The following is an 18,676-nucleotide window of genomic DNA, read 5'->3' as shown; positions in this document are numbered from 1 at the left end:
TTCATTACTGCCGATGGAAATATGTTTTATTAATGTTTAGATCATAGAATGAGATTAACTTATCTTTTTAGTTTGTAAATGCAATGGAATATCAAGAAAAGCAAAGAAACGTCGTGCACAAAGAGAGTGGAAAACGCAAAGACGAAAAACTGACTTTATCTTCATCGAGCACTTTGAGCATGTTCAATATTTCTTTCTGTGCGCTGCGTCTGTGTGTTTCCATCAAGCTGGCAGCGTGTGTTTGTGCTTTTCAAGCTGCTTTGTGACGAAACACGAAAGTTACTTGCAGTGGCGTAGCAGCATATATCAACGACAGTTTTTGACATTCTTTTACTTTTATATAGAAAAAAAAGTTATAAATTGGTGCAAAACTCTTTCGTATTTTGGATTTTCCCCGGCATCTCCAGATCTCCTTCACTATTTTTCCTTTCATCGCTTCCTGGTCACATTTCTTAATGCTGCAGAGAGTCATTTGACTCCACTCTCTGACGGCGTTCCCTTGGAACTAGCTACTTGCTGGTCAATCGAGAGGTTTTCTGATACCCGCTTACCAACACTGCATCTTTTGTTCTTGGGTTGCAGGGGATTCTCTTTCGGATACTCATCGTTACTTATTTCCATCTTCAGGTGTAAAGTGTGACCATTTTTAAAGGTAAAACCTCCCAAATATTCCATAAATTGAACATAACCTGATTTTGGTTATCATGGTAGTGCCCTGTTATGTACATCCCTGAGGCTGATACTTGAAAATGTCATCTAGAAATATATTTAATGAACATGTTAACTGATACAGAATGAACCACCTTATTGCTTATTGATCACCAACGCATTGCATATTTATGTTTTATGGTAGCTACGCCACTGGTTGCTTGAGCAGATGCGATGAATTCGTTTGGCCTACAAAACAGGCAAAGCCCGCTTAGAAAACGACTCTGGGCGACCAGTGACTAGTAGCCAACTTTGAGTCTTGAGTCTTATGATGTTTAGTTTGGGATCATATATATGTAAAAATATACGTGCAAACATGTTTATAGATTGGACAAACACAATTTTCATACAAAATATACCAGGAAATCTATATTAAAACAAAAAGTTTACATTGTAGTATAGTTTTACACCTAGTAAAATATATGTTTTATTACAGTATTCTAGTGAATGTTGAAAATTTATTTTTCCAGGCATTCGACTTCTATTTCATGACAAATCGCTATCATCAGGGCGTCGTATCATCGTCTTTACATTGATTGATAAAATTACATCACCAGTGCACAGCACTACGCAATCAGTCTACTTCACTGATAAAATTGAAATTCTATGGTTTAAAATATCATCATAAATCTATAAATAAATATATAAAGGAAAGTCGTGTTAGTTACAGTATTTATAACTCAACAATGAATGGACAGATTTTAATGATTTATTATTTGTTGCATTCATTGCCGCTCTGAATAGCAGAATAAATACGAAAATGTCGGAAAATGTGAATTAAACAATATGAAATTTTATAATATAAAATGAATGGCAAAATCTGTTCGTAAGCGCATAACTGCTAAATGTTTGTTAGAGTCCAAGGATGGTTTTTACGGCAAGAAAAATTCGAAAAATTGCCGGGAAAACCCTAAAGACCGCTTTTTTCTATGGGATAAAAGTTGGCATTGAGATTCAATCATAGTTATAGTTAAATAGTTAAATCCGAGATGGCACACTGAAGTGCATTATTAGCAATTCTTTATATAATTAATTTCTTTAAAATCAAATTGCAAATCTTATTGATAGAATTGACACATACTATGTCTAGAACAAGAGAGTAAAAACGAATTACATTTTTATTAAACACTTCCGGGACGAAGAAACCAAGAAACAAGAAAGTAAAAATTCTTTAAGTTTTAAATTAATTATTAATGAATTTTAAGTATTTTTCTACATATTTTCTATTTTTTGCACTTTGGACGATGGACGATCTTTATAATCAAATTGTCCTCCGCCGGAAAAGCTCCTTGCCACCAATTAGGCTCCGTGTCGAGCTTGCTCAACTCGCTGCCAAAGTGGTCGAGCACACAGAGTGCTTGATAATGCTCTCATAATGTGATTGTAATAGTTGTCCGCCGAGTCGCAGTGTCACAGACACTTTTCGACACAAAGTCCTTTTAATTGTCCTTCCGCTCATGTTCATTACGCTGCCTATAACAAAGAAATTATTTAGTCATACGCCAAAACTAGGTTAGGCATCAAAAAGGTCCGCCATCTAGCATCGGATTATTCATGCCTAATATTGTGTTATATTAATGCTTCACGCGTTCACGCCTGATGACATTTAAACCAATTGAATTCACACGCTTACAAGACCTTTAACAACATGGCGGAATTAATTAATTTGAAATTAAACGCAGCGAGCACCTGCAGTGTAATGCAAAGCCAGAGAGCACAAACGGTTTAAACTCATCTCGCGTTTCATGTTTGATGGTACATGAAATAAGATTTGTATAGTTGGTTGCATAAGATATATAATATTACTAGATTTTGCCCGCGACTTCGTCCCGGTAGTGTTTAATAAAAATGTAATTCGTTTTTACTCTCTTGTTCTAGACATAGTATGTGTCAATTCTATCAATAAGATTCGCAATTTTATTTTAAAAAAATTAATTATATAAAGAATTGCTAATAATGCACTTCAGCGCGCCATCTCGGATTCAACTATTGAACTATAACTATGATTGAATCTCAATGCCAACATTTATCCTATAGAAAAAGGCGGTTTTTAGGGTTTTCCCGGAAATTATTCGAATTTTTCTCGCCGTAAAAACCATCCTTGGACTTTAACAAACATTTAAAAAAAGAATTGGCCAAATTGGTCTAGGCCTTGTTGAGTTATGCGCTTACCAACAGATTTTTCGAATCTTTTTTATATTACTGAGATATTAATATACAACTATACAATAATGTTTTTTGAGTGAAAATTAGTTTCCATTATGAAACGAGCGTAAAATTTATATTTAGGCGTTTTTCTATTGTTCGCGCGGACGCGCGCTTTTATGCAAAGTAAGGTTATCAGGCGTAGGAGGATGAAGGCTGTGTGCGGCGCGCCAATCAATTCCAGGAGATTGACTTCGCTTATTAGTTTTATTTGCTGACCTTCTAATTTTTCCCTTCTTCGTCTTGGATTTGTGCTGATGATGAGCAAATTTTGCCAACACGTCTAATCGATTCATCGATTTCAACTCTCGAATAGAACATAAAACATTACAGCCAACGCCATCTATAACTTCAAGTAAATAGTTTGTAATTAAGCAATTAATTAAAAAGTTTATATTTCATTCTGCGTTTTGTGATTTTAACGAATATTCAATTTCCGACTTCATTACACAGCCATAACTTTACTCAGTGAAACGTAATAAAGGAAAATATGTTCAATTATGCTCAACCCACACCTGGATGTTGAGTTGTTGGGTTGTTGGGTTACGTGCGACGTTTTTAGGGGACGCCGCGCTTATTAAAATTGGCCGAGTGCGTTTATTCGTTTATTGAAATGCGGAGCGCGATGATGATGACGATGATGATTGCGATTTGATTCCGAATTGCGTGCGCGGGCCAAATGAAAAATAAGTGCGCGCGCGTATTTCGTTCAATTTAAAGCGACGGCGAAATATTTTGCTTATTTATCGCACCACGCTCTTCGCCTTCATCTTTTTTGGGCGTTGTGGGGGCAGCCTACTTTACATTTCCTACACATTTTCCAAGGTATTTCAATGCTCGAATTTATAACCCTGACGAATGAATAACCTACATTATAAGCTTATATTTTGGTTAATAAAATATCGACTCGTTTAAATTTTGTTTTCTTTAATTTTATTGCTATTTATCAAAGCAACAGCGTTTTATATGATTGAATGTCGAAAAAATTAAATTATTATTATGTTACATGTTTTCCTTATTTTAATATTTTTGGATATGTTTTATCAAAAAATACTAATTTTGTAGAATAAATTTGTTTATTGTATATTACGTACGGACAATTTTAGTTTATTAAATAAGAAACTCAAAATTATTAATAAAATAAGTAAAAAAATGATTTTTTTGTCGTGTTGGTTTCCATACTCCTTATTCCATTGGAACCAAGTTGCGTTAGTTACAACACCGATAACTTATGAACGACGGGACAGATTTTGATGATTTACGATTTATTGGATTCGTTTCCGCCCCGAATAGCAGAATAACCATTAAAATATTGAAAATTGTGATTTAAATGGTGTTAAATAAGTGATAAAAATTGATATGGGGAATCAATCATTTTTATAGCTGAATAACTCAATCCTAGATGGCGCTAAAGTGCATTATTCGAATTTTTCATTTCTTTAAATAAAAATAATGAATAATTTTGCTAAATTTTATACATTGAATAAGAAAGGATAAATTAATTACTAATTATAAATTATTAGGAAGAAGTCGCGGTTTTTAAAAACAAATAATTTTTCTATTTTGTATTAAAATGCCATGTCCCCTTAATATTTTATGGATTAAAAACTGATTTAAGACACAGCATGGTCTAGACTTAATTAAAAGCTTCGATATCATTCGCGTTGGAGATAAGTGCGATCATTTCGCATTTTGATAAATATTCGCTATTCGCACCTGATCGAAAAAGCCGTCTGACGTAGCGTGCAGGACGCACAAGCATAAAAAAAACGTAATTAGTGTTGTCCCCGTCTCGCCTAATAAAGCACGACAAAGTTGGCAAAGTTTACGGAGTGAGACAATGTAGCAGCAGCCGAGTCATCCGAGATTATCACCTTGTTCGTGCATGAGTTTGAAACAATAAACACGAAAAATGACGAATTTAATCTGCAAAAATTGCGAAAAATTACCTGAAATACTGTTATTACTTCGGTAAAGTTTGCGGTTTCCCAAAGGGGGTGTATTATCAGAGAGTAATTGGATTAATTAGTAACTTAGTTAGAGTTAGGGAAAAATTTATTTGAAAAATGAATAAAAGTCAAATATTCTCTATAAAAAAAAATAAAATTCTGTAATAAATTAAATATATTATATTTTGTATTATGCTTTCTTTAAGAGAATAAATTTTACCTTTACCACATGAAAATTAATATTTTTTTTTTCAATTTTTAAAGTGCCACTTTTCCCACGGTTTTAAGACACAAAAAGTTGTACGTTAAACACAGACGGCATAAGACCGTGACTAAAGTACTTTACACACGAGCTTTAGTCACAGAGTAGAGCTTGCACCTGCGCAGTTGCCTACGTTGCAGGACAAGACCATATAAAATATCATACACCGTCAGGAGAAAAAAATTATTGAAATGACTTAAGTTTAATTTTTGATATGTATTTTTATTTAACTACATTGCAATCGACAAAATTGAAATATGTTGATTGTTGGTACGTGAAAATTTTGATTTCTTGATTCGCCTTGGATTGACCGCTGTCAGCATAGCTGCGTCGTATCACGGCACCGGTTTCGTGCAGAACTGATAAGAACGCTGTTGGAGACGAGAAACACAAACATTTGCAGCATATTTGCAGCATTTCGTTTTCAGTCGTCGCTGGGTAGGCGCGTGCGGTCCGCGTAACTCGTGTTATTTTTGCTACAATAAATCGCATTACTCGTAATATTTCGTGAAAATAAACAAATTAGTGCCCATAGTAAATAGTGGTAAATAACTCCATTAATATTAATGTAAGTTTATATAAATTAAAATTATTTGACTAATTTGGATTCTGTGACAATAGACATTACTTTATGTCAACAAAACGAACGCACTTGTTAAACTAGAGAATGAAAAATACCTGTATGTAAAAATAGCAATCAGTTAATTAAGCCAGTCTGGTTAAATTAATTAAAAGCTTGTTGGTTTTGCTGAAATTCGTGTTTCGGGTGAAGCAAAAAGTTAATTATGTTTTTTTTTTGCAGGGCATCATTTCTTGTCTAGAAATATAAAAACCGGTTTAATATTTACATTAAGTGTAGTATAAAAATACCAATACGTGTTGAACTCGTGGATTTTTGTTATCTTGTTTAGTCTCTTTTTGAAGCACAATGTTTAGTGTTGTTTTGGTTGCACACGGTTTCATGTTGATCAAAAACGTGTCTGGGTACGCGACGCGACTCGACTAGAGTAGGCAACACATTATACGTTATTTAGTTTGAACGCCGCGACGGTATTTTTGATATGTTCGTGTGTTACAACTGTAAAAATCAAGATAAAATAACAAATTATTGTGAGTTATTACAAATATAATGCAGGCGGTATACAAATACACCTTACTATATTGTTTTTATTTTCATCTATCGTCGGAAGAAACAATCTGTAATTCTGCAGACAACATTCAGGTTAGGTTTATATATGCCGTATTTACACAATAAAATCAGTTTAATCCCAATCCGTGTCGAGTTTAAGTCTATGTCACTATTGTAAGTAAATGTCTATCATTTAGTGTTTGAATTTGAATCAAAATACTTAATCTAAGAATGCATCGCGTTTCACACTTAGATTTCAGTTACCTTCTGTAATCTTTGTGTCTAGCATTATATCCCCAAACAAAGGAAGCGACGCAACATGAGTAGGCAACACACTATACGTATTTTAGTTCGCTCATAGAGTCTGCATTTTTTGGTGTGTTCTTGTGTTTTTGTAGAGAAAAACTAGATAAACATAGAAATCATTGTGAGAGTATCAGTGTAAAAGCATAAAAACTATTCTATTTACGAGTGTATTATACTCGGTCATCATCTCGTACATTTGTATCAACTTAAGAAAAGAAAAACCGGTTACACGACATTAACTTTTAGGTTAGGTGAACTCGTAGGTTCAAAATTGAAAATAAAATCCAAGTCGAGTTTATGTCGCGTTAAACAAGTGTTCCGAAAACTATATGCATAATTTAAACTTTAAATCTCTGTGCTTGTTTGGAAAAACTATCATTAATATTAAATTTGACATTGGATCCGCCAACACACTTCTTCCCACCTGCCACTTGTTGATGTAACAACCATTTCATCTGCCTCCGAGGAAAACGGAGAATCGTTCAAATTAAAGGTTAGTCGGTATTTATACTTATATTGTTTTTGTCCGTAAGGTAATTGCAAGTGTTATATAAATTAATATCGTGTTTACTTGTACAATGGCATTTTACTTGATCTCACGTAGGCGTCTCATGAATAACCTTAGCAAAAGAATGCGCCTGCAAACAAAAGCTCAGCTAAGGCACCCAAATTCCCCTTCGACCGAAGATAAAGCTTTCGAATTTGTGCGCGGGATTATAAAAGTCGAATTACGGTCGCGCCAGTCGAATGAGAATTTATAGCTTTTAATTATTCACGGATTAATCGAAAACTTCCATCGTTGCCACTAGGTACGAGGTATCACAAATACCTAGGTTGGGTTTGAATTTACATTCAAACGTTTTATATGAATTTCACATTTTACTGTAATATGTTGGAGGTTACTTAAGTTAAGTCATTAAATTTTATTGCATTTTGAGTAGATTTTCGCCTGAAACTATACTGTTGGTTCTTACATCTACTTTTTAATTAATTTCTGGAAAAAGTGTGGCCATAAATCTTGAGTGAACTGATTCCCAGTTTGCATCTGCATCTTTCAACGGAAATATTTTGTTTATTTCTAAAACATTTATTTTTTAGTATATTTTATCATAAATATGTTTAGGTATTTTCTTAAAACTTGTTTTATTAATTTTTTGATCGTCCAGACACTCCAGTATCATTGGCAAAGTGCGAATTATATTGAAAGGATATTTTATTAAACCTAAACGCGCACAGCCTCATAAAAACTTCAATATTTCAAAATTTTTTTTCATAGAAACTTTCCATTGAGTTGTCTCACCGGTTTTTTTTCGTGACCTAGGAGTGTATTGCGTCTCAGCGTGTATTACGTGAGTCTTGCACATTTTCCACTCGACTTGACATCGTTTCATATATTGCCGCGTATTCCCGATGGATCATGGCCGTCTCATACTCGCGTCCCGACGGATGCCATCCGCGCACAATATTTTAAACGTCCTGAGTCGAAATTGCTCTGGCCAACTAAAAAATATCACATAATACTTTCACCATGTTTCATTTTATTTCACTTTAAAATCCTGGTCACATTTCGGTGATGAAAACAGTTAAAAGTTTCGTTATACTTTTTTGTTTTTAAAGTACAATAAATGTAGCTGTAGCTAGAGTACCACTATACGAAGCTTTCGAAGGAAATATGTAAAGCTTTGGGCTGTTTTGGCAAAGTATGCAAGTGGCGACCGGAGGCGATGGAAGCTTCTTGCTGCTGCTGCCTTGCTACACGCTTGAATGTATAATTTTGCTTGTAAGCGATCTCGAGCGTCGTCGGATGCGAGGGATTAATATCGCCAACTTTGACGACTATCTTTGATGCCATACTGATGCAAACAGGTGAATCTGCCGTCTAACCCAGACGGAAATTTATTCGAGGTAATAAGCATTTCTTTTGAGCGTGATTAAAAACAAAGTTTCACTGAGAAATATTTGCGCTCTAGGAAATAAACACACAATACAAATATGATAATATATGAGTAGTAAGTAGGTGTGTGGGTTAAACCAGCGCAAGGTATAAAATGAGCGAAAACAATTTCGTTTACCTTATAACTTTAGCGTTAACTCTAGGTAGCAATTTCTCAGCATTTACGAACTTTTCCTTGGAGCATTTTAAGTTTATTCTGTTTTATTTTTGTTCGGGAAATTCTACTGCTGGTGCGTCGGTAGTTGGTTCTGTGTTTGTTTTTCAGCGATTTTTTGCTTTTGTTTTTTCGACTGCGGAAAGCACGGTTTTAAACGAGGATGAATTTACGTCATGAATTAAAGTAAATTGCCTCATTGCGGATGGCTGTGAAGATAAAAGCGTAATTTGTATTGCTCTATAACTGCTCGTAAAGCCGCTGACTGCACACTGCGCATTTTTGTGGTCTATAAACCACAAAAACAACAAAAAAAAACTTAAAAACATGAGAAACATGGAAGAAAAGTGCTCATTTTTTAGAGATAAAACAAAAAATAGAAATAATGTTTTGGCCATCTGTGTTTGCTTTAATAATACAATTAATTTAGGTTGAAATATAACTACAGGAATATTTTTTAGAATAGCAGTTTTCCAGGATAACACTGAAGGTCCTTTATTCTAAATGAGCCGTTTTACAACAGGTGGCGCTATAAATTTTGCAGAAATCTACTTTTCGGTAGTATACATTTTCTTCTACCACAAAATTGATACTTCTACTCCCTTTTAGACAGCGCCACCGTCTGCATCCCTAAATATTTCTTACATCCAAAATTAAATGTTTCCTGTTCAATTATTTCTGATTAGTTTTGAATTTGTTCTGAAATTTCTTACTAATAGCTTTCTACTAATGAATTGTTGTCGTCTGGTAGCATTGTCACTCCACGTTTCTTATTTTGCGTCGACGGAACGCAAATTTGCATTTGCGCCAATTAGGTGGGCGATAATTAATCTAATTTTCATTTTCTGCGTCATGCCGCACGCGGTACTAAATCTGTTTACGATTTTACCAACATAATGTTTCAAAAATTATGAGAGATAATAAATGGAAAATGCAAATGTACTCGTAAATGTATGAATATAAAAGAGTTAGGTATAATTTTGCGAGAGGTAGGTATTCAGCTAACTTTTTGCAACGCTTGTTTGATTAGTTCTAATTTGTTGCGGGTAGTTTTTGCTGGAATATTAATATTCAGTTGCAAATTTACATTGCTTGTATGCAAAGTTTCTTTTAATTAACAGAAAAAGTTTTTAATTTATATCAAAATAATTTATATTAACTGAATATGAAGGTTGGTTTATATCTTAAATGCTATGGTAGCAAATTTTGGTAATAATCTATTAGTATATCTATAATATAAAAGTGAATCACAAAATTTGTTGGAAAACGCATAACTGATAGTTAAAGTCCAAGGATGGTTTTAACGGCGAGAAAACTTCGAAAAATTGCCGGGAAAACCCTAAAAACAGCCCTTTTCTATAGGATAAAAGTTGGCATTGAGATTCAATCATTGTTATAGTTAAATAGTTGAATCCGAGATGACGCGCTGAAGTGCATTATTAGCAATTCTTTTATAATTAATTTCATTAAAATAAAATTGCGAATCTTATTGATAGAATTGACACATACTATGTCTAGAACAAGAGAGTAAAAACGAATTACATTTTTATTAAACACTACCGGGACGAAGTCGCGGGAAAAAGCTAGTTAAATAATACATTTCGCAATTATATATTTTTGTGTGTTTTGGTAGCGTAATATTCAATTTTCTATAACAAAAACGAAATCCTTTTGTTTCTTACTGCGCATAGCCGCAACATTAAAAAAAGGAAAACTCTTACGTGTTAGTAATAAATAGCTGTCTTTTTTCTTTTGACGTCTTTATCTTGGTTCTTTTTTCGGTTATTCTTTTCCGCCTTTTGTTTCGTCCTTTTTTCGCACCACTTGTACGAGTTTTTGGGCGATAATACCGCCGTGAACGTGTAAAATGCGCTCAGCGTCGCAATCGTCTCGCGGTCGTCGTCTCTGGCGACCGGCGAGAGTAACACGCAACCAATTTGAAAGCCTTCCGGGCTTATTCCTTGTTGCGCTCGTCCGACCGCAACTCGCATCGGTTTCCACCTACATTTCCACCAACAGCTCAAACTGTATACCCACCATTGAACGTGTAGGTGGGTTTTTCTTTCTTTCGCCTAACACACCGGCTCGTTCTTTCTTTTTAGAGACGGTCGCGCGGTGGTATTTTCTGTTTAGCCGTCGGCAAGTTTGCGTATTTCACTTTGCGTACGGTTTGAATTTGCTCGAAAACGTGAATTCCCAAAGTGATGTGTGGAAAAGATGCAAATTAAGTTGAATTATTACACTCGGGGCGCAGCTGCACCGCTATGCAATGGCACAGAAATGAAAATGCCTTTAAGACTTTTATAAATAAGTTTAGACTTTTCAAAAGGCAACGCAAAATAAAACGATGCGATTGTACGCGTTTTTTTCAAGGAATGCAAGAATTAAACTTGCAAATTTCCAACTAAATACACGCTTAATTATTAATTAACGTAAGAAAATTTTTAATTATTCCTGTCATTACATCACTTTTCATAGCAAGTTTTAATTGGACATTTTTCATACTTTTTATACTCAATTCAAGTTTGTATGCTTAAATTTCGATCGTGGCATTTTGTCCACGACGTTGTCGTCGATCTAGAGCGAATCACATTTATTATTTACGTTTCCATCTACTTAACTCTCACCCTTCAATGTGGACCCGCCCTTTCGTCTTGGGGAGCAAAATCAAAGCGAGTCTAATTTTAGTGGTTGTAGCGGTTTTAGTGGTTCTAGTGGTTTTTGTTAAAATATTGATACAAATTAATGCTCGAAAACTACCCTTAGTCATACGTAATTCGCTACACGCATTTTGTGATGCATACCTACCGCATGGGGTTAACATTTGTCGCGTTGTTGTTGAATGGGCGTACATGAAGCTGATTGAAATGTCGCACTCGTACGTTTTCCACCCGCTATGCCGCACATTTGCGGTTTAGAGGTTTCGACTGCCAGCGTCGTTTCCGTTTGGAGATTCTCTTTACATTTCTACCGCATTCACGGGGTCTATAGGTCATATAAAGCTAGTAAGTGCGGTTTCCAGAAGAAGTTACAATCAATCAGTCAGGCTAAGTGTTAAAGAGGAGATCTAGAAGGTTATAAATCAAATGAAAATTAAATTACAAATAAAATTTATTTTTTAAAATTTTATGGCTATTAAATTATAGATGGCGCTAGTTGGAAAGAGGTACAACTGTATAAAATGTATGCTTTGTGCCTTTTTCGTACATATTTACTTTTGTCTGTATGTAATCTTCTCTTTATCTTTAGCCATTATCATAAAAAAGGTAAAAAGGGTTCCTTTGATGCAAACGCAGCGAAATTGTATACAAATGTAAATAAATCGTTCCTTGATGGACGGCTGCGTATTGTTGGGTCGTTCATTGTGCGCGAGTCGAGATAAAGATTTGATGGAACGAAATGATTCAACTTTCGGGAATGAGGCAAAAGTTTTCGGGTTGTTTTTTTTTTCACATTTTTTTTGTTGAGGACAGGAAACGTTTACGTTTTACATCAACGCGTTTCTTCAGGTGTAAATTTTATTTGTTAAGATTTGAGTCACGATTACTTTAAATCGCAAATCCATTGTGTTATATACAGTGTGTAAAAAAATATTTTTTGCATGCAGACGGACAAATTGAGAGCAAATTTGAACTTGTTTTGCGTAATTTGCTTTTAGGAAACTGAAAAAGTTTAAATGCAAAATCTTGTCCGACGATTGCGACACTATTAATTCCTAAACGTCGAAATGGACAAAGTTTGTTACAAGTTGCCGTTATCCGCTTGAGGAAAATGCAAAACGGGCGCGGCGCGGCGCCTCCGCCATCTCGCAGCGAACTTTAATTCTTTTGCGAAACTTTTATATTTTCTCCCGGCTCTATGAAAAATGACTGATAATGCAGGATGCAACTTAGAAAGTCGAAAGTTGAAGACACAGTTTACAACATTATTTTGTCATTATAATTATATTACTTTTATTATGAGCAAACTTGTTAGACTGTAAATAAAATTAGTGCATCCGCGCACATTATTTATATTTCACGTCCAAAGAGATTTATGTAATACGAATATTGCATCCAAGATTGAATGCAAAGTCGGTGCGGACGACGAGATAGATATACGAGCGCATTTCGACAAATCTTATCTCAAGAATATACCTACATGTGAAGAAATAAATTCATCGCTGCATATGGTGTGTAGGTGTGCGTGGAAATCTGCATTCGTATCTTTCAACTTTCCGTATGCGCCGCGTCGACGATTTGTATACGTAGTATAAATCATTTGGCTTTGTGCCTGCTACCTTTCTTCCAAGGCCTGAATGACAAAATGCATTCAAAGACAAAAATAACGAAATTTTTATTTTCATTTGAGAAAAAAAGCGCAAAAAAGATTCGGTCAATTAACACGATGATTTCGCTGTTGAAGTTAAATTCTACCTAATTCGTTACTTACCTTTTGTTGAATTTTTAATATCTGAATGTGTTGCTCGCCAAAAGGGTTGGTTTCTTTTTATAAGTGTAATAAAATTAAAACAATGATTTATTTTCATTATCGTCTATTAGTTACGTTCACAGTGACGTATAACGTCAATTACGCAACATCACATTGATTAATGATGCACATTTTTGGAACATGTATTTAAAAAAAAGTCTAATAATTGCTTCAAAGCTTGGAGAGAGTTCATTTTTTAGAGAGCTACATATAATTCAGGGTGTCTGCACAAATGACGGTTCAAATTTATCATCAAATTATGTTATTTTTAGAACTTTTTTTTGCAAAAAAAAAGTTTTTTTGACGTGATAACGTCTTTAAAATCGTTTTAGTCGGGTGACATGTTCAGAAACTTGTCACGAGGCCTCCGATCGCAGGTATAACGAGAGAGAGAGAGAGAGACGGACCGATCTCCCGTCTCATCTCGAGCGCTGCCAGTCATTCCGTGAAACTTGACACGCGGAATCCACACGAGCGGAGGCAGGCATAGTGTTCGAGTGAGTGGACCGATCTTCCGTCTCTCTCACTCTAGCGGCATACAAACGAATGGAGATTTTCTCGTGCGGTTAAGTTTTCGTTGAATATTTAACAGTGAAACAAAATGTGAAGTGCAAGTGAAGTGTTACAACAATTGCAACAAAAAAAATTATATCACCAATAAGACGTTATCACGTAAACATCTCGATCGTAAACTTACTTTACAAACAACCATTTTTTTAACAAAATGCAAATTTTATATATTAACTAAGAATATTTACATCGGAAAACGTAAATACTTACTTAATGCTTCAAAGTATCACTTTTAACACCCAAAAATGTAATATTTACTATTTTTATAACCATTTTTTATAAAATTTTGCAAAAAAATTAAATTTTTCCTTTTAACACAAAAATATTTTGCAACACCCTGTATAACATTTGAAGTCTCCAATTTTAAGTCTATCATTAAACATCACAATTATAAATAAATATTTATATCTTTATATATTTATCTTCATTTGGCTGATTTTAATACTATCTATCTACAAACATACAATTAATTTTTGGTAGAATTATTGTAGATAGTTTTTTTCACTTACAATATACACGACTTACATTTAATTACCATCGTATTTGTTGGTGACACGTATAATAAATAAGTGCAATATTCTTCCCCATGTTATAATAATCTTTTTTTACACCAATACAGATAGTTTTGTTTCATTTATAAAATGAAAATATATAGCTATCAATAATAATAAATACTCTCTACATTTGATTAGATTGTCAACATGTTTACATGTAATTTTTTATAATTTTTATATAACATTGACAATTTTTCTTGTTTTGGTGAGGAATGTTTTCATCAAATTTACTTGATTGTTTTATTCTTAACATTAAGAATACTGCTGATTAATTTTAGTGTTTAAACTTAAACACATTGATTAAATGAGGTGGTGAAAAATTGAAAAAACTTACTCGTGAAGAAATTCGGATTTTTACATCAAAGGTTTTGATTTTTTCTGTTTTGCGGTGCTTATCTAACAATCATGGTCTTGATAGGTGTCTTTATGTTCTCGGAAATTGGCTGACGGTGTCCTTGTGACAACCATGTAGGATGTATCCGTCGATGCAGGTGTTAATAACGGTGTGCCTTGTAGACTGATGGCGAGGGGTAGTGCTGATGGAGTGCAGAGACTCGCCGCGCCGCGGTTCTCGTTCACGGACCTATATCTAACAGGTCTCGATAGCCTAAAGTGCGTACAAAATAAAACTATTAAATAAAATGCATGCAAATAAATAAAAATACGATAACTAGAAATTGCAAATTATTTAGTTACCTTTGACATTTGCAAAGCAATAGTCTGATGAACGCAGCGCGGAACGTACGATTGAAGACGGTGTAGATGATGGGGTTGATTGTCGAGCTGACGTAGCCCAGCCACAAGCAGACGACGACCACGTGGTCGGGCACGTCGCATTTTGGGCACGCAGCAAAGAGAATGTTGAGGATGAAGAAAGGCGCCCAGCAAAGGACAAATGTGAAGAAAACCAGACCCAATACTTTGGATGCTTTTTGTTCGGTTGCGACTGAATTTACGGCGAGGTTTTTACGTTTTGTCACTCGACCTGTCAATAATCTGTAAAATTTCAAGACTTGTTAGCATATTCTGCTGATGATGACTGTATCGTTTGAGAATTTTTCGTGCGCGAGTAATATGATAAGATGCACATTATTTTCACTTCGATGAGTTTATCGCTGATTATTTCTCTACAGTGGATCTGATTTGGTTTGTTGCGAATTTTTCCGGTATTCTCGATTAGGATATCTGGGTGCAGTGAATTATGCGTTAAGCATATTGTGTAATATAGAAACTTATGGTACGACTATTTGTCCGCCAGTATTTAATGCGCTAGTTAATGCACTTTACGTGCCAATTATTTTAAATGATCCGTTTTACTAATATGGATATATAAACGATAAATTTATCTATATTATATATCTACTATATAAAAATGAATCGCAAATTGTGTTGGTAAGCGCATAACTCAACAACGAGTAGACCAATTTGGCCAATTCTTTTTTTAAAGTGTTCGTTAAAGTCCAAGGATGGTTTTTACAGCGAGAAAATATCGAATAATTGCCCGGAAAATCCTACAAACAGCCCTTTTCTATAGGATAAGAGTTGGCATTGAAATTCAATCATAGTAATAGTTAAAGAGTTGAATCAGAGATGGCACGCTGAAGTGCATTATTAGCAATTATTTATATAATTAATTTCTTTAAAATAAAATTGCGAATCTTATTGATAGAATTAACACATACTATGTCTAGAACAAGAGAGTAAAATCGAATTACATTTTTATTAAAAGGCGAAGTCGCAGGGAAAAGCTAGTATACCTACTCATAAAACAGAGTTGTGTTAGTTACAACATTCATAAGTTTAGAATTACTGGATAGATTTTAATGATTTATGATTTGTTGGATTCCTTTCCACCCTGAATAGCAGTATAACTGTTAAAATATTGACAATTATGCTTTAAAGTGTGTTAAATAAGGGATAGTTATAGTTCAACAATTGTGTGCCTTAGATGGCGCGAAAATGCATTTTTAACAATTTTCATATCTTTCAAATAAAATTGCCAATTTTATTGCCAGAATTTACATATTTCCGGTTCAATACCCAAAAAATAAATATAAGTTTAATTTCATAAATATTTGTGGAATATAATTTTGTTGTCACAATACTGGGGACAAATATTGGCGCAGAAATTGCCGAAAACCTAGGATATCTATCACTGTAACAAATTTAGTTGATATTTATTTTGACATGTTTGAAAGAAAGTCATTCACTTGAACTTTACAGTTTGGAAAATTTGATTTCTTGGTTGCTGGGTTATTAAGCAGCAACCCTGGCCATAACTTACTGGACGATATAATTGCAAAGGTTTTCGAAGAGATTGGGAGTTCGGGAAGCACCTGAAAATGCCCACCCAGAGCAACGAATCTGGTATTAAGTTGAGATTAGTTTCGCGTAATATCCGAGACTGTAATCTCGGCCCGTCCATCGCCGACCTCGGCGACCCCGAGGCGACCTCTCCCACTCTCTCTGGGGCTTCATTTCGGAAGCGGATCACATTTCGGATCAGGATCACGACAGATCAGTACATTTCGAACAAATCATTTTTAGCTACTTGCACGAGATCCACCCTTCCAACAATATGTAGATTTATTTCGGGGTAATATTTGAGGTGTTGGAAGATAATTTGAGTGCCACATCGAAAAGATCACAAGATGATGACGAGTGTAACTGACACGTGCCTGCGGTGGCGGCTTGGTGGAGTCCAAGTATTTGCATGCGGATAACGAGCGTAACGACGTTATTAGGCCTGCGGATGTGAAAAGCGACCTTTTCCTCGCGTGCGCACCTCAAAATGAGAAAAGTTGGTCCAATTTGAACCACTACATAGTTTGACCCGAACCGTGATACATACTTGAAGCTTTTAGTATAGTTGTACATCACAACCGCATTTGATGACAATTCTTATTCTATACGTCGTGGCTTTTTTTTGTTTTATGTTTGTTTGGAGAATGTCAAATCGTTTAAAGCAAACGGGTTGTTTCATTCGTTTTGAGTGATGATGATGATGACGGCTCTTTATAATGGCCGAAATTATGGCGGCGTGAAACGCTGAAATATCGTACAGGCCGGGAACAAACGAGTTTGAAATGTCAGTCGGAGCGTGAAAAGTCGAAACAATTGCATCGTGCGTTTGTTTCAAAGCTCATTTTAAAGTTTTGTTTGCTCAGCTTTGGTATTCTATTCGAAAATAGGCTTTTTCTATGTGTAAGATTTTATTTGTAAAGAGAAGGTCAAATCATATAATCAAATCTTAAGTTGTTATAGAGTTTCTATGTATTTTCACATGTAGGTGAAAATCCTTAATGTGGGATGAAACCCTTTTTTGTTGGATAAATATATTTCGTCCGAGAGACACTTTCAGTTATTTATTTAACGTATATATAACATTTTTGATACAAAATAAATAAATTTTAATTTTTTGACTGTATAATGAAAACCAAAACCCAAAATTAAAGTAAACATTTAGCTTTTGCATCAATTGCAATTATTTAAATACTAGCTTTTGCCCGTGACTTCATTGCCGTTGTATTTAATAAACGATTATATTAATTTTATAAGAAATACTAATAATGTAATGAAGCGCCATCTCGGATTCAATTATTTAACTATAACTACGATTGAATCTCGATACCAAGTTTCATTCCTTATTTAATACTCATTGCGTAACAATTTTTAATATTTTAATAGTTATTCTGCTATTTGAGACGCGGACAAATCCAACAAATAATAGATTATCAAAATCTGTCCAGCTGTTCTTGAGTTATAAATGTTGTAACTAATGCACATTAGTTTTATATGTAGATTTTTATGAATTCTTTTCCAAAACAAAATTTTTTTTTTAATTTAAAACTTTTTTAAATTCACTAATTTCTATTCCGACAAAATCAAAAACTTTGATGACTATTCATCACCAGATGGCGTAACACTCAAAATTTTGTCCAATAATGGATAAAACTAAATTAAATTAGTTTAATACGATAATAATTACTTTAAGACGACATTTGTTGCTGACAGCGTACGATGTCACCTACTATTAGCTTCTCATATTTTATTTAATGAAACTTGACTGCAAAAAAAGTCCTATTTATCTAATCCAAACTAAAAGTAACAATCATAAATCACGTCGTTGAGTTTACAGCTGAAAGCTATTCACTAATTAAATTCACTCACTTCAAACAGTTATAAATGTTAGTTGCGACTTTTTTCTGTAACGCGTGATTTATGTGAATCTAAAATTTTAATTGAAACTACAAATTCAGCAAATATTTGCGGAAAAAGACACAAGTAATGTATGTGTGTTGTGCCCGTATGTATGTTTGAATATTCCAGCCGGTATTCTGGAGTTGTTGTCGTCGTGCCGCGTTAATTTCGGTGGAAAACCGTCCGGAAAATTACTTTTTACGTCGACGCCGTCG

The 18,676-nt window shown here is 34.4% G+C and overlaps 2 protein-coding genes across 3 annotated transcripts in view; one reads left to right on the top strand and one right to left on the bottom strand.

Moving 5' to 3' along the window:
- Positions 1-18,676, top strand: part of LOC135796733 (26S proteasome non-ATPase regulatory subunit 1-like) — a 98,487-nt gene that overhangs the window by 41,197 nt on the left and 38,614 nt on the right. The window lies entirely within an intron of this gene.
- 5-HT2A (5-hydroxytryptamine receptor 2A) overlaps positions 13,256-18,676 on the bottom strand; it is a 37,112-nt gene continuing 31,691 nt past the window's right edge. The window contains 2 exon segments of the mRNA XM_065308865.1: positions 13,256-14,868; positions 14,958-15,257. Coding sequence (XP_065164937.1) covers positions 14,658-14,868; positions 14,958-15,257 — 511 coding nt within the window. The 3' untranslated portion in view covers positions 13,256-14,657.

The sequence above is a fragment of the Atheta coriaria genome, unplaced genomic scaffold (assembly GCF_025399875.1).
Source record: "Atheta coriaria isolate IRGN ID8LTWV9N9 unplaced genomic scaffold, Caltech_Dcor_3.1 hic_scaffold_7_pilon, whole genome shotgun sequence".
NCBI classification, from domain to species: domain Eukaryota; kingdom Metazoa; phylum Arthropoda; class Insecta; order Coleoptera; family Staphylinidae; genus Dalotia; species Dalotia coriaria.
Note: the sequence above shows the minus strand (reverse complement) of the source record. Positions and strands in the feature narration are given on the sequence as shown.